The 27,669-nt window shown below is 37.6% G+C and overlaps 1 protein-coding gene across 4 annotated transcripts in view; it reads left to right on the top strand.

Annotated features, from left to right (window-relative positions):
* ACOX3 (acyl-CoA oxidase 3, pristanoyl) overlaps positions 1-26,947 on the top strand; it is a 35,874-nt gene extending 8,927 nt beyond the window's left edge. For 3 of the 4 annotated variants that reach the window (XM_065633606.1, XM_065633609.1, XM_065633608.1), the window contains exons 6-18: positions 76-219; positions 1,067-1,155; positions 10,458-10,554; positions 10,989-11,171; positions 12,867-12,989; positions 14,555-14,675; positions 15,168-15,287; positions 15,972-16,085; positions 17,811-17,926; positions 20,466-20,640; positions 21,146-21,213; positions 21,893-21,979; positions 25,489-26,947. In XM_065633606.1, the coding sequence (XP_065489678.1) occupies positions 76-219; positions 1,067-1,155; positions 10,458-10,554; positions 10,989-11,171; positions 12,867-12,989; positions 14,555-14,675; positions 15,168-15,287; positions 15,972-16,085; positions 17,811-17,926; positions 20,466-20,640; positions 21,146-21,213; positions 21,893-21,979; positions 25,489-25,608 (1,557 nt within the window). In that variant the 3' untranslated portion in view covers positions 25,609-26,947. The remainder of the gene's footprint in view (positions 1-75; positions 220-1,066; positions 1,156-10,457; positions 10,555-10,988; positions 11,172-12,866; positions 12,990-14,554; positions 14,676-15,167; positions 15,288-15,971; positions 16,086-17,810; positions 17,927-20,465; positions 20,641-21,145; positions 21,214-21,892; positions 21,980-25,488) is intronic. The other variant, XM_065633610.1, reaches the window with a different exon arrangement.
* The last annotated feature ends 722 nt before the right edge of the window (positions 26,948-27,669 follow it).

Here is a 27,669-nt window from a genome sequence, read left to right as displayed (position 1 = left end):
GTCATGAAAAAAAAAAATAGCCATATTTTGATTTTTATGACTTATATAGTTTGCTCCTTTCTTTGCTGGCTACAGGAATTTGTCATCAATACTCCTGACTTTGAAGCTGCGAAGTTCTGGGTTGGTAATATGGGGAAACACGCCACCCATGCAGTTGTGTATGCGCAGCTCTATACTCCCGATGGACAGTGCCAAGGATTACATAGTTTTATTGTACAGGTAGGGTAGAAATATTGCTAGTGTTTTGGGTTTTTTTCTTTTTGGAGGGAGTGGATTCAAATTAAAGACTTTCTGTTATACTGTTATTTATATCTCACCAGTACATTCTTTAATTAATACCTTCAACATTTATTGCAATTGTAGCAAGAGTACCATTTTCAAATGTTCACTGATTTTGTGATGGTCGTACAGCCATTTTATACTGTCAGGTTTCTGCAGAAAATTCTGAAAAATACAAAAGAGCTGAAAAGCCTCCAGGTTGTCGTGCTAACTATATAGTTAGAACTAACCTATGCTGTATGAAATCCTGAAAGTCTTGGATGAGGCTTAAGATGATTTATGTCTGCCAATGCTGCAGGCTGATCTGCTTGAAAACTGCAAGTTTCTACCACAGAGATTAGTTTAAAAGATTAAAGGCATCAGAAAATATGGCAGTAGAGAAGGTGTACATAGTACTATGAACTAGTTGCAGACTGAATAGAATTTATTATAAAATCAGGGAATATCTCAAAGCTGATTGCCACATGAAAGACCTATTGATTCTTACTATGCATGTGTGCACCTGAAGAAGGTTTCAGTGCTAGTCTGCTGAGAGCAGTCATCAGTGTTAAGGCATATTTAATACAGTGATGTAATTAGTGTTGTATTGCCAAAGCATCTGTGTCCTGAATGAGAGGATATGTAAGTACCAGTTACATCCAGGATTGTGTGCTTTAAAAAAACAGAGACCTTTCTTTAGTGTTAATAACAGAATAGAAGTTGGGCATATTTTCACTGTTTGAAAAGTTCAACTGATAACTTTCATTGTTCCACAACTGAAATAATGTTTCATTCCACTTCTATGCAGATTCGAGATACAAAAACTCTCCTACCAATGCCGGGTGTGATGGTAGGTGACATAGGGAAGAAACTTGGGCAGAATGGGTTGGATAATGGGTAAGTCAATCCATTTGAAGGAGGAAATGTTCTAGGTTATATCAGAGCGTAGTGGTGCAGATATCCTCCTGTGTCAGTTCTGTCTTTAGTTCTGAGGTATTCGCGAGTGGTTTTAAATTGTTGGTATTTCTAAAAATAACCCAGATTGAAAAATATTGAATTTCAGTATTTTCTATCTGAATAACCATAGTCTTTCTGCTTCTCTCACTTTTTAGAATATGAAGTGTCACTGGTACTCTCTGAATATCCCCAAGCATTCTTGCAGTCATAGACTCTGCAATAATAATAATGAAAAAAAACCCTAAATCCATTAAGTGCTGAGTAAAGAACTTAATCAGCCTCTCTACCCATCTGGGTGTAAGCCCTTAATTATTTTGTGTGTCTGTTTCCAGCCCACAGGAAGGCTATTGAATGTCCACAAGTAAGGTTTATTGTTAGTAAAGATGTAAGATTAATGTGACCCAGTAGAGAAACTGAGTATCTGGTTTAAACCATGGGATTTCTGGACTAATCCTGTTCACTGCAGAAGAGAAGGAGAAACTTAGCTATTTTTGTCCTGTATTCTCTGTGTACCGTTGAAATAAAAAAAGTACCTGGACTCAGTTTCTGAGTCACGGACTTCAATGGCCTTACTTCCAACATGGTATTCTGTGATTATACGAAACTGTGTCTCTACTTTACTAACCAAAGGCATCTGATGAGGAGGAGAGACAGTGAGAAAATTGAGCTAGATTTCTGCATCAAAACAGCCATTATGTAAAAATTAATATTTAAACCCATGTATTAGTTACATACAGTAAGTGGGGCTGAGTGTCTCTCTGCCTCAAATTTACCTCTTTCTGTTGATTGACGTCATTATAGATATATTCATTGTCCTTCATAACATGCCATTCTGGTAAACAAAGTATAGACATCCTAATGTATCCTGTTTTCAAATGTAAAAGCCTTGGCTGGCTTTCCTGAAGGTCATAGGTCTTCTGCAGTTTGTTTTTACCACCCTCCTTCTGATGCCCCAATTAGCCTGTAGTGACAAAAATAGCACTGACTTTTGTGTTTATGTGGCTCATTCTCATTTACGCTCTGTTACATGAAGACACAGACAAAACAAAACAAAATAGAAGATTAAATTTTATAGAGGATAAAATGTGATAAAAGGCCTGGAAAAGAAGAGGGTTTGGGTTTTGGTGGGAATTTTTGCCTGCAACTGCATTACAAACTAGAAGCCACCAGATGGCACAGCAACATGGGTCTCCATAATGTAAATGTAATTCAGCTGCATATTTCTGTAGAAATGTTCAAATTCTGTTGTTGTTCTTAATTTGCAGTATAGTTTTATGCGCAACGGGAGGAAGGAAAAGAGTGTGCTTGATGTAACATCGAAATTCACATAATTTATCCTTTGATCTACTGGGAAAAAAATAGAACATTTCTTAAAATATTGGTAAAACTGAATAATCTGAAATGATAATCCATCTAATTCACTGTAAATAAGAGATGCCAGTGACTTCCTATCTTAATGTCAGATGGAGTCCCTTATCTCAGTTATGACGTCACATGTCATTTAAAGCATTTAAAGGGCATTCTGATCTTTCTATTTATTTTGCATACGCTGCTTTAAAAAAATCGTATATTTTCTGCTAACAGCAGTGCCTGAAGAGCCCCAGTCATGGATCTATATCTCTTAAGTATGGATTAAGACAGTGTCTGGACTAGAAAGCTTTAGTTTAAATCAGCACCTGCAGATTAAGGTAGGGGGATGAGGGAGCCCAAGGTTACCAATACTCTTCATTCAGCTGAAAACTCTAGGAGCCTGTGATCCTGATCTGCCTTGGCTGTGTTCTTTGGAGAGGTCTGAGGTTAGATGCCAACATTGTTCACAAGAACTGGAGAGCGAGTTTTGGCTTTGCAACCTTCCTGATCTCGCTGAGCTGACAAAAATGTCAGGACTTGTACATGTTAGTTCTCAAAGGTACACGAAGCCCTGGATGGGGACTGGGGAGGTGGTGGTTCCATAGCTCTGCAATTCTTTGCAGAGACAGCAAGCTGTGCCACTCTTGAAAATGGACTGTTGGTTGCATGATCTACAAAATGCTGAGATTCACAGGGAGACATTTCACCAGATACTGCCTTGTCAAGATGTTCTTCTAAGCAGTTTACTAATCGTATTTCCTAGTTTATCCCAGAGAAACCACAGCCTGCAGTATAGAAGCCTGTTGTATATGGCAGTAAGAAAACATTCCATTATGCTGTGACTACAAGTGTTAGTGTCTACTGCATGCTTTGCCAGTTTTTTGAATGTATGTGTGAAGCCTGGTTCAACTACCATAAACACTTAGTAAATGAGATATATTTCCATTTAGTTATACTCAGGATAAACGGTCAGAGTGCAGATCAGAGTCTGACATCTTTGGCAGAGATGTCAGATTTTGTTCCTGCCCTTCAGGAAGTTTATGCTACTGATTTTCAATACGGGTACAGAGAGCTAAGCATTTATGCAGGACATGGGGAAGAAATTCCAGAGCTTCCTTGGAAAATGCCATTGATTTATCCTATGTAAGAGAAGAGAGTAGGTGATTGTAGTTGTCCCTTCTGGCTTTGGAAAACAATTGGTTTCTTGGGTCATTTGGCTGAAGTCTGGTTTCCCGCTAATGCAGTGTGTAATGTTTTTAGAAAGAGAAAGAATTTCAGAAGTAATGTGGGAATTATTGCAATGTAAATCCAATTGACTAATCTGTTCCTTTTAAGTTTGTCTTTCCAAATAATTCTCATAGCTTCATAATTGGAATGTCAAAAAATCACATGGATTTTGCAAGTCTCTGTAACTTCAGCTACCCCAACAAAAAAAAAAGACAAAATCACTTCAAAATATTTTAAAATCTTTTTCTTTCTCTCTATCATTTAAAACAATTTGTGTGACCAATGCCTAAATTATTAAAAATAGAATTCCAGTTTTCCCCGTGGAGAGTTTAGACTGGCTTTGTGTTCTGTTACGAAAAAATAAATAGGACTGCCACCAGGGGATGCAAGTGCTTCAGTCTATATTTTTATAATATAAAAATGTCCACTTGTTGCCAGTGCTCTGGCAGTATTTGAAATGTGCTGTTCGCTGAGGTCTCAAAATGCAAGTAGCAGAAGAATAAAACAACTACTGAAAAAACTCTGGATATTTGCGATCCAGGGGCTTTTCAATAAAATGTGTGGCAGGCATAAGAGGAGGGCCCTAAAGCAAGAGCTTGGGTAAGTGCTGATGTGCATTTCTGTTTCTTCTCTTTAGTGTTTTGTTTGGGTTTTTTTTGTCTGCCCTGGCTGATGTAACATTACCAAATTACCCATTACTTCAGAACACATCAGTAAATTATTGCCACTGAATAGGTGGTGAACCAATGTCATGTCCAGTTTTAACTGGCAGCGAATTGCTGCGTTCCCCACTCCAGAAATAGAAATGATGCCTAATGGAATCCGCATGGGGAAGAGTTTGAAAATCAGCCATAATTGTGTTTCTGAAGTGGTGCTTAACACGCATTGTCTTTGTAAAACATGCTCTGAGCTCATTCAGCTGCATCCGCTGACAATACAGTGTGTTGAGCAGACAAAACCTACGATAAACCTGTGATATGAAGCTATCAAAGATACAGCAAACCGCTGCCAGACAGAAAGCTGTTTATTTTAACTGAGTTGTGTGTAGGGGAGAAAAGGATCTTCCTGGGGGAAGAAGAATTGTTAGCTGTAACTAATTATAATGGTGGACTTTGGAGAACTGAAGTTTTTTATTAGCTGTTTAACAACATTTCATACACAATTAAAATGTGGTCAGTCTCTCCACAAATACAGTACGCTAAGACGTTCAGCATGTTCTCTACCAATCACTGAGGCCAGATTCAGCTTTCTGGATCCCAAAACCAAAATTAAGGAACCAAGACAAAATGGGTAAAGGGGATTTATTGGGCAGAGAATCGATAAATGGTGTAAAAGAATCCCTTCTGGAAAGAGATTGAAGGCTCTGAAAGCCCCCTCTGCAATTCCTTGTATATTGGTGAAGATGTCATACATCACACAAACTCCAGGCGTTTACAGATGACTTTTTCTTTGTTACTATTTCAGTACCAGTGCCAATAATACATTAAGATTCTGCTACTGCTGGTTTAAAGGTAGAACAAATGAAAGTCCAGTCCTTCAAAGGCTTTTTGTCTCCTAGTAGTTATCCTCTTAACTCTCATTTAGATTTTGCAATGGTTGTAGTTATTTTTACTGGGAAGACAGGAGCTGTAATACTTGGTTTTAATACATGGTTGAAGCCTAAATAGTGTCTTGGACCTTCATCTTACAGTCTGGAGCAGTATTTTGGTGAAGATAATTTCCATACTCAGCTTCTTTCATTGTTTGCTTCTACTCCCACGCTGCCTTTTTCTTTGTGCTGGGACAAACATTTGTGTAGCTGTGTAGAGGACTCAGCTGGGGAACTGGAACTGCCTGAAAACTAATCTGACAGAAGAAAAGCCCAACATTTGGCTGTCTTCAACCAGATCATTTATCAGGTCTGGTTCACTGCAAGGCCACAGAACAGGCTGGTGCAGTGCAGGGAAAGGGACAGTACAAGGATGTGAATAAGAAAGCAAGTGTAGAAATCAGTCCTGCTTCTCAAGTAAACAAGCTGATGCTTGTTTAATATTTTCATTGTCTTGCAGCTTATTACCAGAGTCACAAACAATTGCAGTACTAATGAAGCAGCTATAAAATAAAACTAAATCTTAAAAATGCCTGTACTTCTACTTACATTATCTGAATACAGCAGTGTAGATCCTTCCGTCCTTCTGAACAGTGCAACTTTCACAGTCAATCCGAATATTTTTGCAAGACACATCTTGCATGTTTACATTTAAAGTCAAAACAGTGATTTTTACAGAGGAATCGTTGATATTTCCCTGTTTTGCCCTCTCTGCGTAGTTTCCACAATCAAAGTTAGACGCTATATGGGTAAGACGCTATATGTGTCTGCACATCCAGAACTCCTTGCAAGAATGGCACTCGGACTATAAGAACTTCAGAGTGAGTGGGTCTTTGTGTGTCACGAAGTCAATTAAGAGAAGATTAGGAGGCCTATAAAATGCTATGTTGTTTTATCATCGCTATTGAGCATTACTGTTACAGAGCTTTATTCTTATATTAGAGCCTTGACTGTAGAAAGAGAGCTAAAATATTGCCTCGCAGTTTTCCCCAGCTTCTCTGTAGCTCTCCTCAACTCTAACCTTTTTGTGAGTTTCAGTCTGGAATATGTGGCTGTTTTCTTTCCTTCTGCAAGTTTTTTTGCCAAACCTTTGAAGTGTTATTCTTCCCAAGGTTCGCTGTATCCCATAAACAGCCGTGAGATCACTTGCCTCACAGCCCTCCCATACCATTCGCTTGCTTTCTGTTTCTGGCTGGAAGGATTGAAGGAGCTGTCACTGCACCGTCTCTAAGGTAGTCAATAACAAAAGCTGGCAGGAAAGGCATTTTAGTGAGTCTGGAATTCACCAAAGCATATTTGAGCTATTTGCATGATAGGTAACAGCTTATTAATTTAGTAAAGGGACCTCATAGCTTTTCCAGCTGCTCCTTTCTTATCAGCATTACTGCACACCAGATGAATTACTATTGCATGATTTAAAGTCAGTAAGATTAACTTTGCTTGAAGTGTTCCCTAAACTACTGGCCAAATAACACAAAAAGAATGCTACTGTTGGTGTAGTGCTTCACTCTGCTCAGATAATCTAGGTAGAAATCTATGTGATACAGTTTTTTTAACGTTAGGCTACATGACGCAAATTTGCACATTGCTATAGAGACCTATGATATGTATTTAAAGTGACAGCTATCTGTCTTTCTTGCTGAGAAGTCTCAGTCTCAGTCATGCTATTTGCTATGCAGAAGAGGCCCTAAGTAGGGTAGCTTTCAAACCCATGGACTTGTCGTCACCATGTGAAATTTAGCCATTTTCCAGACTTTCTGGTACATGATATCCCCATGACTGTGTATACAGTTCCATTATTGTAAGATATTTCTTCAGTTCTTTAAGGAGATTTTTCCCCTAAGTGCGTTGACAGATGTGGTCCATGTCTATTCACTATGCTTTCTAGGCTAATAACCATTAGAAATGTGATCACTGACTTCATTAAATCTTACTATTTATTTTTAATATGTTCCAATATCAAGTTCAAATTGGCCAGTATGTCTAACAATTTCAAATAGCGAAGTTCTTGGAGAAGGAGCATAAGAGCAGTTGGCAATGATCTTACAAGGTCACCTATCTCCCAGGTCCTGTAAGGTTCTGCTTTTATTTTCAACACTGGTGCTCGTAGGCAAAATATGTTATTTCTTTATGCATGGGAATTTTCTGTGTGATTTTTAATTGCTAGTTCTGTCTCTCCCTTTTGCTTCTTAAAGTTTTTTCAATCTTACATGCACTTACTTTAATAGCAACTTACAGAAAAAGAAGGAAATACTATATCTGTAACAGAAATTATAAAGGAAAAAAAATCTAAAATTCCAAAAATTGTTATTTGGGATAATTTTGATGTTAAGAAAATAGATTGTTAAATAGTGATTTGAAATTTAGTATTCTGGTTCACTAGCTGTGAAAAAAGTTGTTATTAAAAAGGGTGTACATGTGATTTTTAATCAAAATAATTTTATGTAATCTTTTATGTGATACAGAATTAGCTACATTATATTTATGTCGGACAGATTATAATAAAACTTTTTACAAGATTTTTCACCCTTTCCAACAAAAGACTTGTCTAGATTTACTATTTGGGATTGTATCACAACAGGTGAAAGCGGGTAAAACTATTTAGGCCATTTTGGGAGCTGTTTTGTTTGGCACACATCTGCCATGTGTTCAGCATTAGTAGGCTTGAATTTCTCAGAAGTAGATTATCAGTATATAGATTTATGTATTAGTAGATTTGAATTTGCTTTTTAAGAATTCTAGAGTTTCAAGCACTATCAATATAAATAATTATCTGCAACTGCATAGCTTTGCTGAATGAATTGTACTAATGACTACAGTGTAAAACACAAAAGGGCAATCTTGTTCATTGCTGTCACTACCATGAATCTTATCGTTCATCACACACAGGACTACACATGCTCCAAATATATATTTGTGAAGAGAAGGCCCAAGAGCTGGAGCCTGTTGAAATTTCTTCCTAATCTGTGCCCCAAAGATTGTATCATCTCTCAGTTAGGTCAACTCTTCCTTTAGTCTGATGCCAGTTTCTATCACCCATTCAATTGCTTTTAAAAATAATATTTCATTGCTTTCTTCCATTCATCTTTTCTTACTTGTGAGGGGTACTTGATAAGCACCCATGAGGCTCCCTCACTTTCATCACGTGGATTCCTCCTTAAAATTCTCCCTTGCTTTAATGGGTTATAAAAAAATGCTAAGGTTTAGCTGCCAGCATGCTGTGACTGGCAGGTGTCGTATCAAGAAAGCATTCTTCGATAGTTAGTGTCTGCCTCACCGTTTGTTTGAACACATTTGTAGCTTCTTGCCTTATGCTTGGATTTCAGGCTTCGAGAAGGAAGCACCTTCTTGTAGTTCTATGGGCGTACAGTAACAAGGAAAAGAGAGTGCTAAACTAGGGACCTAAACCTCGCCACACACACGCTCCTGTAATTAAAGGAGGGAGTAATAATAATTAAAAACTCAATTTCTGTCTAAAATGCATGCTATTGCTTAAAAATATTGGAGTTGCTATACAGTTTTAGTTGTGATAGATTTTATTTGGGATATAGGGAGCAGAGAACGTGGATTTAACCAAAAGATATTTTTTGAATTAGATTTTTTTTTTTTTTTTTTTTTTTACTTTCAGTGATATGAAGAATATCAACAAAAACGGAAATCGGATTTTTGGAAATTCTGAATTTGCTTCTGTTACAGAGTAGTGTTATCTCACTGAAACTGGCACTTAATAAACCACTTTTTAGCATGGTTAAGGCCAGTAAGCAGCTGGTTCTTGGTTAGGATAGCATGCTTTTCTCTGTGGCTAAGTCCGAAAATATTGTGTATCTCTAAGGCTGAATAAATTCAGTATGCAGATATGTTTCCTTGGGAACAACTTGTAATTTTAAAGCACATGCAGCAATGCAGCCCTTATGTAATTTATTAATGTGAAAGACCTGGCTCTCGTGAGCCTTATTAAATAGATCAGCCTGTATTGGCAGGAAAAAGGAATTTGCTTTGATTACAAATACAGCTTTTCAAGTGCTATTAGATACTGAGTGATTCATGAGTGGATCTGATGCTGCTGCTGTGGTGCCAAGTTGTATTGCCTATTTGGGTGACGCAGTTCATACTCTTTCTTCCTGAAGAATATGAATACTCAGGACATTCTGCCTATTCTGACAACTTCCTTCTTTATTTTTGCCAGGGTACACAACTGAGAAAAGGTTATATTGCTCTTCCTTTTTAAAATGCCACATTCCAGGGGACAGAAATCCTAGTTTGAGTTTAAACAAAGGAAAATTCTCCATTCAGTTCCTTCACAGGGCACTATTTCAGTGATGTCCTCATTTGTGTTTCAATAACGTGAATGATCCTCACAGATCTATATTTTAGACTCAAAAAAATACATCGTGTCTCTGTTCCAAAGCAATCTCCGGACTGGACTGAACAACACTTCGGTAAAGCACATGATTCAGCAGAATTGTCTGTGGCAGGGAATTACTAGTAGTCAGAATGGCCCAGTCAGGTTCTGAGCAGGAGAAGGAAGTTGTTCATCTCCCCAAGATTTTTGATAGCTGAGATGTCAAGCTCGGTAACTTACCTAAACTCATGCAGACTGAGAATTCAGTTCAGGTTTCGGGGCTGTCAGTGAAAGTGTCTGTCAAACTGCCTCTGTGTAAGGTCTTTAATAAGTAACTTTACCTGTCACTCCCCATCAAACAGAATATGTTGTTCATCCTTCCATTAGTAGTTTACTTCTTTACTTATGAAGCTGCTGAAATGGTCTGCTAGAGCCAATGAAGTGCTTGTTTTGATTCTTTTAAGCATCATCTTTAATTTTTAGAAACAAACTGAAGAGTAAGAACAAATATCCCATCTTGAATTTTCTCTGCTGTCCTGACTCTGAAAGCCTCTGTTCTTCCAGGCGTACTCTCCTAAAATTACCTACCTGGCTTGATGGCTACTGTTTTTAGTTCACTGACATGCCTGAGGTCATTGTACAATCGTGTCTTCGTTGTCACCTTTTCACTGTAATGTAGACTCCTCAGACTATGTTAAAGTAGATTTTACGTTGCTTGTGTATTTGTTTAAACAGATTTGCCATGTTCCACAATGTCAGAATACCTAAAGAAAACATACTGAATATAGCTGGAGATGTCACAGCTGATGGGAAGTACTCAAGTTCGGTCAAGGTAAGAATCAAGGTTTTGTTTCATTAATACAGTTCACTAAATATGCAAAGGTAAAAGTAGGTTAAAAGAAAGAGCATGGGCCTCTCATATTGGGAAGCACTAGATGTTATAATAATAATACCTTGACTTAAATAAGGCTGTTGACCATTTCATGTGAGATAGTCAGAATGCTGGCTTTTTAATTGCCTTTTGGAGATGCCTCAGCTCACCTTGCTGATCTTACTGACTTCTTGCTTTTTGTGCTACACCACTGATTGTAAAGCAATTTAGAGAAACTGCTCCGAGTCTTTCCAGAATGCCTTATCCGAATGTGTCAAGAAACAAATCTGGCCAGTCCTCTGGGCTTCTGATCACGCTACCAGAGTTGTTCCTTTATGGAGGAGGTAAATGAAATGTTAGCCTCACCATTCCATCTGTGCCTTTTATTCATTCAGGATGTTAAAGAGCGTTTTAGTGCATCTCTGGGATCCTTGTCAACTGGCAGAGTTGTGATCACAGCAGTTTCCACGACGAATTTAAAGCTTGCCATATCAATAGCCATTCGCTTCTCAGCAGCTCGCCGTCAGTTTGGACCAACTGATGAAGAAGAAATACCTGTTCTTGAATACCAAACACAGGTAAATACTTTGGAATTCACATGTACAGACTTTTATATAATCAAACTCATATTCAGAGCTACTGCAGATCAAAATAGTGACACTGAAGTTAGTGACACTAAAGTTGTCCATGTCATCTGAAGTGTCATTCTAGTGCAGCTGTGAGGGTTCATTCCAACTTAGGACCTCCTTAGACTTCTCCTGGCACGACCAGGCTTTTGACATAAGTTCTTGGAATAGCGAAACCCCAAATATTCATGTTTCTTTGAAGTACGTAGAAACGTTTGTCTTCTAAAATGTAACCTTTTCAAAGAAAGACTGTCTTCTATGCACATGTGAAAGTACTGCAGATGTAGAAGCTAGTATTTACTTAAAAATGCCAGCACCTCTTGCTGCTGTGCTAATTTTCTCTTTTTAGCCTTTAAATGTATAGAAGTCAGTGACATTCATTGTGGTGAGGTCTCAAGCTAGCTCTAATTCTGAGTGGAGTATAACCATTGTTTTTCTGCAGAAACACCTTTTGCTTTGAAAAAAACAGAGCAAGAGTATGTAGGGTAACTCAGAAATACAGAAAATTCAGATCTGCTGAATGAGAAAGATTAATATATTAGGGCCACAAAGATGATGATGGGAGTGGAGCATCTCCCTTATGAGGAAAGGCTGAGGGAGCTGGGTCTCTTGAGCTTGGAGAAGAGGAGACTGAGGGGTGACCTCATCAGTGTTTATAAATATGTAAAGGGTGGGTGTCACGAGGATGGAGCCAGGCTCTTCTCGGTGACAACCAACAGTAAGACAAGGGGTAATGGGTTCAAGCTGGAACACAAGAGGTTCCACTTAAATGTGAGAAGAAACTTCTTCTCAGTGAGGGTGACAGACACTGGAACAGGCTGCCCAGGGGGGTTGTGGATTCTCCTTCTCTGGAGACATCCAAAACCCGCCTGGACACCTTCCTGTGTAACCTCATGTAGGTGTTCCTGCTCTGGCAGGGGGATTGGACTAGATGATCTTTCGAGGTCCCTTCCAATCCCTAACATTCTGTGATTCTGTGATATAAGAAGTCCTAAAAACAAACCTGCCCAGTTTGGCCTTTCAAAGTGGGGTTTTTTTTCCAGGTTTGCACTTAGTCTTGCAATTTTGAAAGATTTCATGGGTTTCTACAAACCAGCAAAAGCTGCCTTCTTTCCACTTGCTCTAAATAAGCCAGGGTCTGCTTCCCTTCATTCGTCAAGTCTCCCAATTTTGCTCAGTTCCCTTCTCATTCCATTCTTGCTCTACCACAAAATCTTCCTCAAGCGGTTTCTCGTTTCCTTCATGGGCTCCAAGTTGCATGGAGCAGCAAAGATGCTTCTTTTGCTGCTTCCCAGTGCATTGTGGTTTGGGTTTTTCAAGTTGTTCTGGTTGGTTGATTGGTTGGGGTTTTTGGTTGGTTGGTTGGTTTGGTTTTTTTGGTTTTGTTTGCTGGGTTTGTTTAGCAGAATGTTTGTCACAAATTCATAAAATGCATGAAACAGAATAACTGTAGCTCATATATAGAGTAGTTGCACTTAATTATGTTTATAGATGGTTATTGTTAAATTCTCATCTCCATAAAACAGTTTTCCAATTTGAACAAAGTAAAAACTAATCAATCAGTTCAATATTATAGGACAGTTACATGCACATAACTATAAAAAATACATATTGATTGCGATCAAATCTATTTAATTTTTATTCTAGCAATGGCGTCTTCTTCCTTATCTGGCTGCTGCATATGCTTTAGATTATTTCTCCAAATCCCTGTTTGAGAACTTCGTAGAATTTTACGCAGGCTTATTAACAAAGCAAAGGAGTCGGAGACAGGTGAGATATTAACACATTTCTTCTTATCTGAGTTCTTACTGTAATAAAATGGAAATTGTTAAATGAAAGACTAACTTAGAAGTCTTAGGCCATGTTACAATCAAGAATGCCAGATTAATGTCTCAGAAATATGGGAGATACAAAGTAATGATTGAAGTTGCATTCAGAAAATTAGTTTTGATGGAGTGGATAAAGTTTGTGGGATTTAAGGTCATGTTCCCTTGCTGAATTGTTTGTCATAAATATATGATGATAATGCAAATTCAGCTTATAATGTTGTAAATGATAGTGCAGGGTGCATATATCAAAGACTTTCTGAAATGTTACTATTCTTAATTCCTGCACAGACTTTGTGAGTCTGACTTGAGTTTGCAATTAATATTCATGCATTAGGATAAACATTTTTGGAGAGAAAAGCTAAGATTTTTGAGTTTTAATGCTGGATTTCTCATCCACAGTCAGGCCATTGGAAGTTACCTCTTTATAAGGGTTTGCTTCTCAACCGGAATACCTGCAGTATGTTTTTATAGCATATACTTTTTTTTTTTTAAGTTTTGACAATATTAATTACTAGAGGCCTACATACTGGCTATGTATTGTTCAGATCTCACTTAAACACTCCAGCTTTTTTCAGCTAAAATAAAGCTTATGAAAGATCTGTGTATTAATGGCTGGGTATTCTAATTTCTCGTCTTTGCACAAACCACAGAAGAATCTGTTTGGTTTTTTTAATCTGATATTTTATCTTTGGGTATTTCCAGTGTAGTCACTAATCTTAGGCAAAACAGTGGCTATCAGAAAAAAAATATCATGATAGATAAAAATCTGCTTGCCAACAATGTTAAGAATGTAATCCTTATGATGATGATTTCCTTCTCTTTGCAAAGTTGATGCTTGGAAGATCTCATAGAATCATAGAATGTCCTGAGTTGGAAGGGACCCACAAGGATCATCGAGTCCATCTCCTGTCCCTGCACAGGAAAACCCCAAATTTCACACCATGTGTCTGAGGATGTTGTCCAATCGCTTCTTGAACACTGTCAGGCTTGGGGCTGTGACACCTCCCTGGGGAGCCTGTTCCAGTGCTCCAGCACCCTCTGGGTGAAGAACCTTTTCCTAATGTCCAACTTAAACTTCCCCTGGCACATCTCCCTGCCATTCCCTCAGGTTCTGTCATTGGTTGCCAAACCATGTGAAAAACATACGGGGCATGGTTTAAATATTAAAAATACCCCCTTGGTGACTGAGGAGAGAGGGATGGCTTATGTCCCAGAAGGTTTCTCTGGACATGCCACCTTCAAACAACTGCTTCTCCATCTCTGGGAGGAAGAGACTGGCAAGCAGTGAGCTGTGCAATGCAACGCCACGTCAGCTGGCATATCTGACCTAAAATGTGCCCACGTGTCCATGCTCTGCATTTACACAGTTCTCAGAAAACGTTATGTATGTATTGCAAGTTACTCTCTTGTTCATTATAAAGCACTACACAAAGCTATGGCTTTAACCGGTCATAAACTTGCTCTGTGTGAAAGTCGTTACTCACTTGTAACTTGTTTTGCACAAAGGCTGATTTGGGACGTGAGATTCATGCTTTGTCTGCTGCCAGCAAACCACTGTCTTCTTGGACGGCCCAGCAGGCAGCCCAGGAGTGCCGAGAAGCTTGTGGAGGACACGGTTACCTTGCCAGTAAGTTACGAACTGTGGCACACGCTGATCAGAAAGACAATGGTTATGTTGATGTGTTCTTTGACTGTTGTCGCATCATGATGTCTGAATTTTAGCAAGGTGTTTGGAAAGGGTTTTTTCCTCATATCCGTGTTTTTAAAGTTGATTTTATACCTGATACCACAAAAATATCTAAACCTGTGCAGTGTCTTCACCAGCATTTGAACAGAATAAGACTGTACATGTGATTCAGTCTCAGTTCCAAAAATAAAGGTACAGACTTTATAGATGAAAATTCCCCTTGTAAGATGAATGCCACACTTTTCTAAGGTCTTTCCAGTATATTCATTTTCACAAGCTAATGAGTGAACTTTCAAGCTCTATTGGTAACAATGGCTATACATGCAGGAACAGACATCTCTCTTGCATTTTATCACAGAATAATTATTTAATCTCTCTTAGCATCCATTAATACATTGCAGTATATTAAATTGTGCACTTGTTCTTATTAAGTTAATCGCCTGGGTGAAATCCGAAATGACAATGATCCAAACTGCACATATGAGGGAGATAACAATGTCCTGCTTCAGCAAACCAGTAACTACTTAATGAGCTGGATGAATTGCATAAGAGGTATGTTTTTATTGTGGAATCCTATGCTGGACCCAACAGTGTGTAGCTAATGGAATTAGGAGGTAATTTCATACTGAATGCACTTGACAGTCATTTAATCATTTTGTAGAGCATAAATAATGTGCTACAGACTCCATCATATGATACTTTAACAATACACAAATATTTGCTGTGACAAATATTCTTTCTCCTAAGCCTTGCAGAAGCTAGCTAGATGTTTTGCCATCCCTAAACAGGTTAAGTAGTATCTTACTCTCTGAGAATGCAATTTTGTTCAGTGGAACTACTCCTAAAGTCACTGTAAGTCTGGGTACCCTCTGCTCATTGTACTTAAAAGAGTTCATATTGCCTAACTTGGTAAAATATCCATCAGCACATTTTGTATTTCTCTAGATAAATGATTTTGTTTCCATTTTCTGGCAGTGAGTTTCATCAGCATCTTACAGAACTGGAAAACTCTGCAACAGGAGTTTAATCCTATGTGGCATACAGGCAACGATGTCAGGTTTTTCAGCACTTGTCCACCAGTCCTCATTTGGCTGGACTAGGCCCTAATAAAATAAACGTTATGGCCTAATTGCATCTGGCCTGTCAAGTGTATGCATGGCTTTGTAATAGCCTTTTAGTTCCAAAGAGTCTGATTTCTTTTCTCATAAATCATTTTTATTTTCTTTGGTATTTCAGATAAAGCTCCTTTTAAATCCCCTTTCAGAACCATAAACTTTTTGCGAGACTACGATCATATCCTTGGCTGGAAGTTCACAGCCATTAGAGTTGAAGATTGCATGGACTCCTCAGGTAGTATTCTGCTGCTGTTAAACTGGTTCTAGAATCTTAAATTCCTTTCCAGAGGAAAGAATCCAGAGGTTTGATAGTGAACCTCTGCTACTTATTAGATATTTGTCATATTACTATTTGCTGACTTTCTTTGTATTATATACATTTCAATTTACTGAGAACATAGTTTACATTTCAAAATATGTCCTTTTGTCCCCAGCCTCAATTCTAGAATGGAGGATAGCATCAGATATTTTTGTTCTTCTAAAATAGCATTTGTCATCTAGGGCTTTTTTGCCACTTAATTGTTGTTTTCAAGTGACACTGTTGTGAGGGGCATTGATTGCCATGACCTTATATTGCTAAACTATTTTACTGTAGAAAACCATACAAGTAATTTAGGAATATGTTGAAAAGGTTTTAAGTGTCTCCACATTTGACAGTTGCTTTTGGTTACAAGGAGAAAAATGAGTAATGGTGAAAGAAAATTCCCTGCAGTTTTCCTGGCTTACTCTGCTATAATCAAGTATGACATTAGTTGCCGTTCCCCTTTTTGTATCACTGAGAGCCCAGATTGGCCCTTGGAGGCAAAAATTAACAAAGAAATGAGCAGATAATGAGATAGTAACAGGGCATTGAGCAAAAGTAAATCTGTGAAACCAAGAACACACTGAGGGAAGAAACTCCGGTCTTAATATATAAGGAGCAGTTGAGTTGATTCCTAGAATTCAGTAACCACTTCAGTGCTCAGATAATTGAAAAAAGCTGAACTTCAGATAGTGACGCACAGAACCAAGTGACATAGTATCGTAATAACTATGGGGTAAAATCTGAATAACTTCAAAATACAAAGGCTTATAAGAAAAAGACTAGTTCAAAACAAGTACCTGCTTTCTTCTTTGTTATATGTCTCCAACTTGTGAAATCCAGCAGAGCACAAACTGATGCCTAAGCACGTGCTCTCTCCTCTCTTGTAATACCTACTGAACCAGACTATAGTTTTTAAAATACCTGAATCTGTTTATTGATGCATTCTGTTAGAAACTGGACTGTTAATTTAGGTGCCTAATTTTAGCCAACATGTGAAAACTCAGAATTGCCTAAACAATATCCTATATTAAATCTTAAGCTAAGACACAAGCAAGCAGGATTCATACAAGGACTTGATGCTGAAGTACTGTTTTTCCTTAATAATTCCAGGCTGCTCTAAAATTATAACACACTTATGTACAAAGCAGTTAATTAAAATATTATTGCATTCAGTCACCTTTGCAATGTTAGAAGTCCTGTGCTTGACAGTATGTAGCATCATTTCACAATTGCAAAGGGGTGGGTCCACGAAATGCAGACTGTCTTCTCTTCTTTTATTCCCAGAAGAGACTGAGTACCTGGTAGACCTAAGTCGTAATATAGGAAGAAAACAACAAGCTAAAAAAATGTGGTTGAGTCAGAAAATATTTGCGGCTAAATTGATCTGTGGATGTACCTTGTCTTTTAGCTTGGGGTCAGTTTGAACTAGTGTGTGGTCAGACATGGCATGTCTTCACTGTACAGTTAAAATCTGACTATCTTACCCAACTTGTATTTTCTGTATCTACAGTAATGGGTAAAGTGTCATGTTAATGGATTGATTAATTAACACTTTTCATCTTGGGTAACAAAACCTGAGACTGCAGTAGAATCTGCATGTGTCTTCTTGCATTATAAATGTGAATGTTAAGAATTTGGTTTTTCTCTGTCTCACAGTTCCTTTAGCAGCATACAAATGGCTGGTTTGCTACCTGCTCCGAGAAAGTGACCTAAAGCTGAGCAAGGAGAAGCAGTCTGGGCAAAGTGATTTTGAGGCAAAAAACAACTGTCAGGTAACACTTACTCAGCTTTCTTATTTTATTTACTAATTTTCATTGAAGCTTGTCAGATCCTATTAGTTTTATCTTCTTGTGTCATGATGTACAATTTCCTCAGGCATAAAGCAGCAAGTCATACAACTAATACAATGTAATACCTGTCCGTGTGCATTATATCAAACATGATAGCAGGAGGACAGTTATCATCAGCAGAAGTCTTCCAGGATATATTTCCCTTGAGAAACGTTGCAGGCATGTGCTAGGTGATATCTGTAATTTTGATATCCCAGCTTACGAAGACTGAATCTACTACCGTTAAACCTACTGCAGCATCTGATTATTACATCTCCATCTGCTCTTGTGGCCAAATACATACGGTAGGAAAGAATCTTGCTCTGGCCAGTAGGTAGACTAAATGACCTAATAGGTCTTTTCCATCTCTAATTTCTGTAGCGTAAAGTAGTCATGAAAGATACCAGACTGACAGCATTGGAACCTGAAAAGGAAACACTGACAATCTACATACAGCAGATCCACTCTCACACCAGTGAGTTTTAACAGCTAGGAATGGCTTAACTCCAAATTTCAGTCTATATTCCCAAGCTCCCTAAATTCTTCTGTTACCTCCATGAGAAAAACTGGCTTGCATCCAAGAAAAGAACGCTTGTCATTTGTCACTGAGGCAAGAGATCAGTTTCCTGAGGGTGGCCACTGTCACTTTATCTGCAAAGCTCATTAACAAACAGCAGGAAGGAATATTCAACTCTGCACCTAGAAAAAGCCAGCCTACCTTCAACAGAGGATTATCTGTGTGAAACCACTGGTAAAGTGTAGGAAACCTTTCCTGCTTTTATCCTAGACACAGCTTATTAGAGAAACCTTTCAGGGTCAAATTCAGGATGGGAACTGCCAGAAATTCAAGTCTGATTGCCTGTCAGTTGTCCAGCTCTTGAGAGGCTGGTGCCAGGGCCAGTACGTTGGAGATGATGGTTTGCTCAGCAGTGTGAAGGTTACTCACCTTGCTTCTCTTTTATGTTCAAATGTGCTAAAATTTAAAGATACTTAGGCACACAACTACTTTTGAGATAGGCATCGATATACTTTAGATCATTAGGTTTTCTCTCTACCATTCATCATCAGGACAGTGGGATTTTTTATTTTAAGTGGCATGCCTCAAAAACATCTGAAAATAATTTACAAGCTTTCTTTAAAGACATGTACATATGTGATGTAAAACGTTCTGGGCATGAAGAATCACTTTTCTGTCAGCCCAGTGCCTGACTAATATATAATATTTGTTCTTGCTATGGGAGATCTGGAAGAGATTCGTAGTCTATCTGTAGGTTATTGTGTTTTGGAAATAGCATGATAGAAACAATACAGAAGTGCAAGCAAAGGTAAAGAGGGAAATAGAATTATAGGGGAAAAGAATAGGGAATTAGTTCTCCGTGGTTACTTTGCAGTGGTAAGACTTATTTGATTCTGACTAGGGAACTGACATTCATATATAAAATAATCCATCTAGTAGGGAGGGAAGTCCTCCCTAAATCTGCAGAGAATACGTGTGTATTTTGCAGTTCATACTTGTGTCTGAGCTTGCACGTAAGTATGCCACTGAACAGCTGTCAAGAGAGAGACAGTAATCCTTGGAAAATTCCTGAACAAATGGGCTAAAAACAAACACCAGTTTACAGCATTGCAACAAATCAACCACAACAGTGATGGTTTTATTTTCCCTTTCTGTTCACCAACTGGAATGTTTTCAGTCAACAGTCTCTTTCGTGATAGGACGTATGCCATGATACAGCAAAGATGAAGTGTATAAAAGTAGGCAAGTGTTCCTGTGTGAGTACAATCACTTAAGGTTTTATACTCCATATTAGCGGTAACTGGTGACTTGCCTTTCTGATTAGATAGTTGGCAAGGATTAATTGCATAGTTATTTCAAAACATATTGCAATCTACTGCAATCCATAAAGAGAATCCACTCCTGCTAACATGATCAGATTTTTTATTTATTATTTGAATGGAACTTATTAAAGTTTTCACTAGGTTACTGAACCACTTTGAAGATTTTATCCTCTTTTATAAAATTCTGCATAATGTTAAATACATGTAAACCTAACTTTATCTTCGTAAAGTTACATGAGTTGATGAATGGTCCTAAACTCAGCAAATCTGATTTGGTGTGGTCTTTTCTCTGATGTAGCTACTTGATCTCATAAAGTCTGGGTGCCAGTTCCAAATTACACTGGTAAGAGGCACACAATCTGCCCTCCCTTTGGAATGGTATAGGAGACTACCCAAACTGGAACACAGTGGGAAATTAGGATCTTACTTCTGAGAGGCATTTCATGACTAACCTTTGCAAAGACATTGTAGAAAGAGTTTTCTCTCACGGTTTCTTCTTAGACTTTCTTCAATCTCAGCCTAGATCAGCAGATCTAGATCAACGAATCTCCATTGACTTCACCAAAGCAATGCACTTCTGCACCAGCTGAGGATTGGTTCCTTGTGTTTTCTTACTCAGTGTCCTTCTTTTCTGTTTCCTAAGGTGTACTACTGTCGATCGTTAGCCATTGCTTTTATTGAACAAACAGTCTTACAAAGATATCACGACTACACTCATGATCCCAACATACCATCTACTCTGCAGCCAGTGCTTAAGAACCTCAGTGCTCTGTATGGACTCTGGTCTTTAAGTAAACATCTGGCTGTGCTCTACCAAGGTGAGATCAACTCCCTGAATATACTGTGCATGTCACTTTATAATTATAAAGTCCTAACTTAAACATTAGGATTTTTTTTTCCCATGTTGCATCTTGGCAGGGGAAGAGAATCCTGATTAGGATTTAGATCAGAGCATTTTCTCACTGCCTGTGTAATGTAAAACAACCACTCTGGACAAAATTTTCAGGATCAGGAATCTGGAGCTACAAATGAATCCATCTCAGACATGGTGGAGGGCTCACAAGTTTCGATGTGGTCCGGGTGTTTGGAGGAGAGGATGGAGGACAGGCAGGCAGATGCCGTAGTGTAGCTTGTTAATGCAAAAGGATCCAAATGTCTTAGATTGACAGTTTTGCAGTCAGCTCATTAACAAAAGACAGTCAATGCGATCACACAGGAGCCTCTGTTTAATCTGTTGAATACTGAACTGATAAACTCCTTTGTAAAAGGATTGTATCAGTGTAATCTTAACTGGTATAAGCTTATTTGTGAATGTATTTGCAGGTGGCTATGCTTCAGGTGAACAAGCTGGTAGATTTATTCAGAATGCTATTCTGGAGCTTTGCTACAGGGTAAGCCTTCAATATTGTTTGTCGTCATTAAATAATAACATAGTATACAAAGACTAAAAAAGAGATGTATCGTTTATTCTATACTTCAAGGGGTAAATTTAGCAGGATTTTATATTAATAGTTTCTGAAAAATTTTCTGTAAAGCTTAGTAACTCGTTGACTCTGGATCTAGACCTAGTTTATTTGCCAAGAAATGAAAAGCAATGTATCTTACAAAAGAGCACTACATCATTTGTGGCCTTGCAATCTTCATTGGAAAGCCAGTGAAATGCTGCAATCGAGTTCTATTTATTTCATTACTCTCTGTTAGCTCATGGATTTTTTTTTCTCAACACAAAAGATTTTCAAACTGGTAAGTACAATTTCAAAGAAGAATCTGAAAGTCATGTTTTTAAAGTTCTAAAATACATGTTTATGTGTGTGTAAACAGTACCACCTTGTTTAAAATATGTTTAAAAGCCCCTAGCCAATGGAGGAAAACATTTAAAATACAATCTTTTTTGGCAATTACCCTGGGAGGAAAAGAAGCAAAATGAGTCTGGACTCGTCGTCGTGGATTTCTCTTAAGCTACCAATAGCTAGTACTTTATGAAAATAATCTTTATGCTGCTCTTTAGTTCACAGGTAGCCATAGACAACTACAGAAGTTGCCAAATGTATGTCTTTTGTTTCTAAACAGCTGAAAGATGATGCAGTTGCACTGGTTGATGTCTTTGCTCCTCCTGACTTCATTCTCAACTCTCCCATTGGTAAAGCTAGTGGAGAGGTAAGAAAACCCATTCTTAAATTTGCAGGTGTAATCGTTAATAAGATGTTGCCTGTAAATAGGCATAACGTGTAGGAGACACTTCACAGCTACAAAAGAAAGCGAAGACTCTCTTTCAGTGGAAAGTACCAGAGGTAGATTGATGTCAGCAGAAAATGGCATTTTGTGTTTGCTTAAGACAGGCTTCAAAGGGAAAGTCATACAGCATTGCTCTAGATTGGTCTTGTGGGCACCTGTGCTGCTGAACTAAAAAAAATAATAAAAATTATATCTCCTAAGATTTCATAGGGACAAATACATCTTGGAGAGGTACTAAGGTGTGTTTCTTCTCTGCCTGTCTTGTACTAACCCATGCAAGGTACAGCATTACCCAGGGGATCTCAGTAATCTTAATACAGACTTGAAGGATGCTGTTTTGTTAGCACCTCTCCTTGCTTTAATTAATATATAATCCATCCTTGTTAGGACTGAGGGATAATTTTTTGTACAGTGTAAATTACACAAAGCAAGAGTTGAATCAAGAGCATAAGAATGGCTGGAATACTGGATCCAGTTCAGAGAATACTCTGTCACTCACAGTGACCAAGGAGAACACTGAAATATGAAATGAAATATGAATATGAAATATGAAACAGGTGAAATATTGAGGTGTTCTTTCCCTGGTGTCTTAACTATTGGCAGTTGTATTTAGAATCATAGAATAGTTTGGGTTGGAAGGCACCTTCAAAGGTCATCTAGTCGAACCCTCTGCCATGAGCAGGGACATCTTTAACCAGATCAGGTTGCTCAGAGCCGTATACAGCCTGGCCTTGTATTACTCTGTTTAATAGCCACAGATTTATCTATCTTTCATTCATTTTTCCCATGCATTTTAAAATTGAGTTGTCTTTTGGCTTCTCTGACACCTCGCAGCAACCTGTTCCATAATTTAATTATGATTATTGCAAAAAAATACTTCCTAATCCCAGGCTGTGTACATTTACTGTCTGAGGGAGCCATTCATCTGACAGTCCTTAATTTCCTTCTGTGCATCTTTCCTAGTTCTGCCATATCCTTTCTGAGGTGTCATAACCAGACCTACAAGGAGGATTCAGGATGTGGTTGCACAATGGATTTGGCTATACTAGATCATGGTCCCTCTCTTATTTTTTTTTTCCTTGACACATTCAAAGAGCTATATTTCATTCTAAAGTCTCAGCAAACCAAAATACCTGCTCACTGGCCAGCCCTGCTCAGCAGAGCCCAGCTGTAGGATAACTGTTAGTAGAGACTGGTGTCACAGTATGAGAGTTTGGTGTAGTGTGGATGGACCCTGTACAGAATCACTTGAGCCTGGGGAGGCTGCCAGGAAGTTTGACAGGTTTGCTGAGTCAAGTGTACTCAGTGCTTTTCAATATTCTCTGTCGGTGTCTTCATGTCTAAAGTTTTCCATCGTTCCCATGGTGATCAAGCAATACAGAAGGCAGCCCAGATGTTTCTAACGAGACACTGGCCTAACAGAATGATTACTTTGGTAACACGGTTTCTGCAAATAAAAGAGGAAAGGCTGACTCTGCATATCCAACCATCTCAACAAGAGGACTATGATCCCGGAAACTTTGTTTCCCTTTCTGTAGATTTTTGAGGATTAAATTAATGAAAGAGGTCATGGGAGGGAAGCTTCAAAGGTAACTCTAAGAGAAGTAACATCATCTGTAACAATGTTAAGAACATCTCTATTGTCCAAAACTGCATTTTCCCATTATTCTATCTCTAACAGAAGCTGTGAGCAGATGCTACAGCCAGGAATGTAAAATACGGTGCAAGTACACAGTCATCTGTTCCTAGGGTACTACCCCCTTTCTAGCAGTCAGATAGAGATTTCTTATCAGGAGCTAATAAATCTGTCATCTAATGGATTTGGACAGCTCTTCTTTGGCTAGCTCTTAGCTCATGCAAATACAGAACCCACAAAGGCTTATAAATATTAGGAACTAATATTGGAAATTAATATTAGGAATATAATGTATGACACATGCAGGTATGACTCTAAACACTACTGACTTCCTCGGGTACTTAATATTTGGTAAGGTTTTTGTAAATTCATATTGAGAAAATAATTTCAAGCAGTAATATCCAGCCCACGTTCTGCAGAATTCAGGAAGATTTTCTGAATTCCCTCTAAGTCTGTGGTTTTCAACTTGTGTAAATATTTTCAACTGAAATTTAAAAAAGGCTGCCAATCCTTCACTCAAAGAAAATACTTAATAAAGGTCCTTGTCTCCGGGCTGTCTGTATATTTAATTCTCTATTCATTGCTATCTTCACAACTTCTGAAAACCAATGCAAACGTTTTAGTAAGAATTACAGTATGGTAAAGAATAGATTATCCAAGCATAACAGGAAAATTAATTTCATTCAGAATAATCTATGTTGTACTGCAGCAGAATGCCTTGCACCAAAAGCGACAGTTGATAATCGGAGCAGAAGAAAAGTTTCCAAATGTTTATGGGCAGCTTTAAGCACTAAATAAGAATTCAGATTCTATTTAAAAGAAACTTTGATGGTCTGGACATAATTTCCCCATAGAAACTTTGACAATCTCAGCTTAAATATATGAAGTTATTGCCACATTCATTTCAAGATTAATTAAAAAGTTTTAGACAATATTAAATAAAACTTGGAATAGAACAAATAGTTAACACTAGCCCACATAACCAAGGTAAAATATATTTAAGATATTTAAATCATCACAAATATATAGGGGTAAGCTATCTTTTGATGTAGAAGAAAGGTTTTTCATTTTACATCACTGACTGCTTTTATACTATGTTAACATTGTATTGTACTGTACTCCAACTTACTGCTGAAAATATGGCCTTCCTTTCCTCATCTTTCTGTAATATTATTTAAAGTTTTAAGCTTCAGTTAATTATGAACTGCCAAATATTGCTAAAATTATACTTTTGCACACTTTGCTTCCCATGTACTTTTTTTTAACCATTCCACATAAAACTGCAAATTGATGAAGATGATGAATTAACAGTCTGCTTACGAGAGAGGAAATTTCTTATGCTCAGATTGAACAGTTCACATCTGGGAGAGAAGTTATGTTACTTTCCAGAAATGTGTTGAAATAAAGGTAAAAACAGACATGCATGAGTGCTTTCAGACACACTCTTCAGGTTTGGACAGAATAAAGATTAGTTTAATAGAACATTATTTCCAAATTCCTACCTTTGATAATACAGCTCAAGTTGAAAACAAGAAATTAGAAACATTACTGGTTTCCTGCTTTTATCCCAAGGATAGTCTAAATTATTTACACAGATATCTGATGTTTACAGTACTTTTAAATTCTGTGATTTATCTTTGTGCTTATTCTTGCGTGTACATAATTATTCACATTTGTTATCTAGAAATTCAATCACAATCTCATTTCAACCAGTAAGTTAGATAATGCATCTTGCAGAAGTTTTATTGGTTTTATTTTCTGTATGAATTAATCCTTTTTTGTTATTATTTTGCAGTTGTATAAAAATATGTGGGCAGAGATCCTTCAAGGCAACAAAGCTCTGAACAGACCTTCATGGTGGGCAGAATTTTGTGTTAATAAACCTGTTATGGGCAGGCTGAGGTCAAGATTGTAAACCAAGCAACTTGCAAGAGGCTGGATGGACCTGAGATGGATACCATATTTCAAACATCAGGAGGAAATGAGACTATATGTCAAACACTGAAAATGAAAGAGACTTTCATAGAGAAGTGCCAAGTTCTAAAATAACTTTGAAATCAAGTCCAGCTTGGTCTCAGGGACTGTTAACATAATAATGACAAGAGCAAGAGCAACACATCTGCAAATTATTCATATTTACTCAATTAAATACAAAAAATGAAGATTTGTTACGATTACTGCTTTGTAAAGTTTCTATTACATAAAAGAATCAGTCTCTTGGCTTTACTGTCATATTACAGAAGTTAAATAATTAAAAAACGTTTTCCACCAGGGATTATGAATAAACTGAACAAAGGCAAAAGAAGAGAATTTGAAGAAAAAAGAATAAATCCATCAAGAACACCAACAGTGATAAACCTGTATTAAAGGATGGGAATAATTTCCGAAAGCCCCTTTGAATCTGTGAAGCTTTTCTGATCTGCTTCATATGCCTCTGTGTTAAACCTCTTGGTTGCTCTTTCAATGCAGGAGAGGATTGGGATTTTAGATAATCTGTCTTCGAATTGTGCATAACTCTGTAGATAAGATTAATTGAAAATAACTAATTTATAAATCTTTAAAAAAAATGTATAGTAATGCAAACTTGTAAATCTTATATATGTTCTTTGATAGTTATAACGTTTCCAGTACTGCAAAAGCAGTAACAAGCCTGGGATATTGAGAGACACATAGAAACTGCGTCTATGTTTTAGGTCAGAATATACTCAAATGAAGTATTATAAATATGGTCTGATAAGACCATGTGACAGTGATAGGCATTATTGAACATACTAGGATATTTCTCTTTCAGTGATATTAACTATCAAATATTTTTGTTCAGAAATGGAAAAGAGACTAATGAGGCTTTGAAAATTCAGAATGTTTTAGATATGCTATCAAAAACAAATCCTTTTTTTCCTTTATTATATCTATGAGCTGTATGTTGAAAACTTAATTCCTGTTGCCATTGCTGTTGTGAGCAATCCTATCAAGCCAAAGAGATTATTTTATAAATTAAAAAGTTGAGTATTATGGTAATCAGGGATTAATTATGGTTTGGGGTATTAAATAAATGCAATTTCAATACTTGAGTGTTGAATTCTACCTGAGCAGACTCCCTTCTTGTCCTTGTGGGGTTTTACAATTTCATCTGTTGTCGCAGTGTCAATATATGAAGTTTCTAAGTCTTTACAGACTGCCACAACATGACCAAGTAGTTCCATAGCAGCTTCTTTGATTCCATCTAAATCTGACGGAGCTCAGGTAACATTTCATGGCTGGAGAATGTATTGAAGGCTAGTGTTAAAAAGATTTCTCAGATTAAAAAGATTTCTATTTACTAAACAGATTTATTTTTTATGTTTATTTGTTGGTTGTATTTTTAAAAGCAGTTTGTCAGAGAATCTGGTGACTCCAAGTGCATAATAACACAAGTACAATTTAGGATAGGTCAGACAGAAGCTTTTTTAACTAGGACCATAGCAAGAGAACATTTGGATAACATCTGCCCCTCTGCTCCCCTGTTCTCAGCCAACTAAATGAAGAGACCCAACGTATATTCTGTTCCAGAAAAAAGAAAGAGGTGAGGAAAAGCAATAATTTCCATGTTAACAAAGCCAGGTATCCACCCCTGGAGACACAGAGTCCTTAGATAGTTTGCTAACTGCCAAACAGTAAATAATATGACTATGTGAAAAGATGGCTCTTGGTGGAGCCTGCAGTAGCGCTACAACCTGGGTTATCTTAGCTCAGAAGTGTGAAGTTAGAAACAACCACAGACTGTTAGCTTTTAGTTGAAAGGAATGTTCTTTTAGTAAAGATAACATGTTAGCCAGACCTCTCAATCTTAAATATTAATAATTTCACCACCACAAGTTCAAGGTCAATTAAAGATGATCACTCTCAACAAACTTCAGGAAAAAAAAAAAAAGGGGAGGGGGGAAACAAACAAAAAACCCAAAATGCCAAAACTGAAGCATCAGGAAAATGGGTAAAA

Source organism: Caloenas nicobarica, chromosome 4 (assembly GCF_036013445.1).
Source record: "Caloenas nicobarica isolate bCalNic1 chromosome 4, bCalNic1.hap1, whole genome shotgun sequence".
NCBI lineage: Eukaryota > Metazoa > Chordata > Aves > Columbiformes > Columbidae > Caloenas > Caloenas nicobarica.
This window is presented reverse-complemented; position numbering and strand designations above follow the sequence as displayed.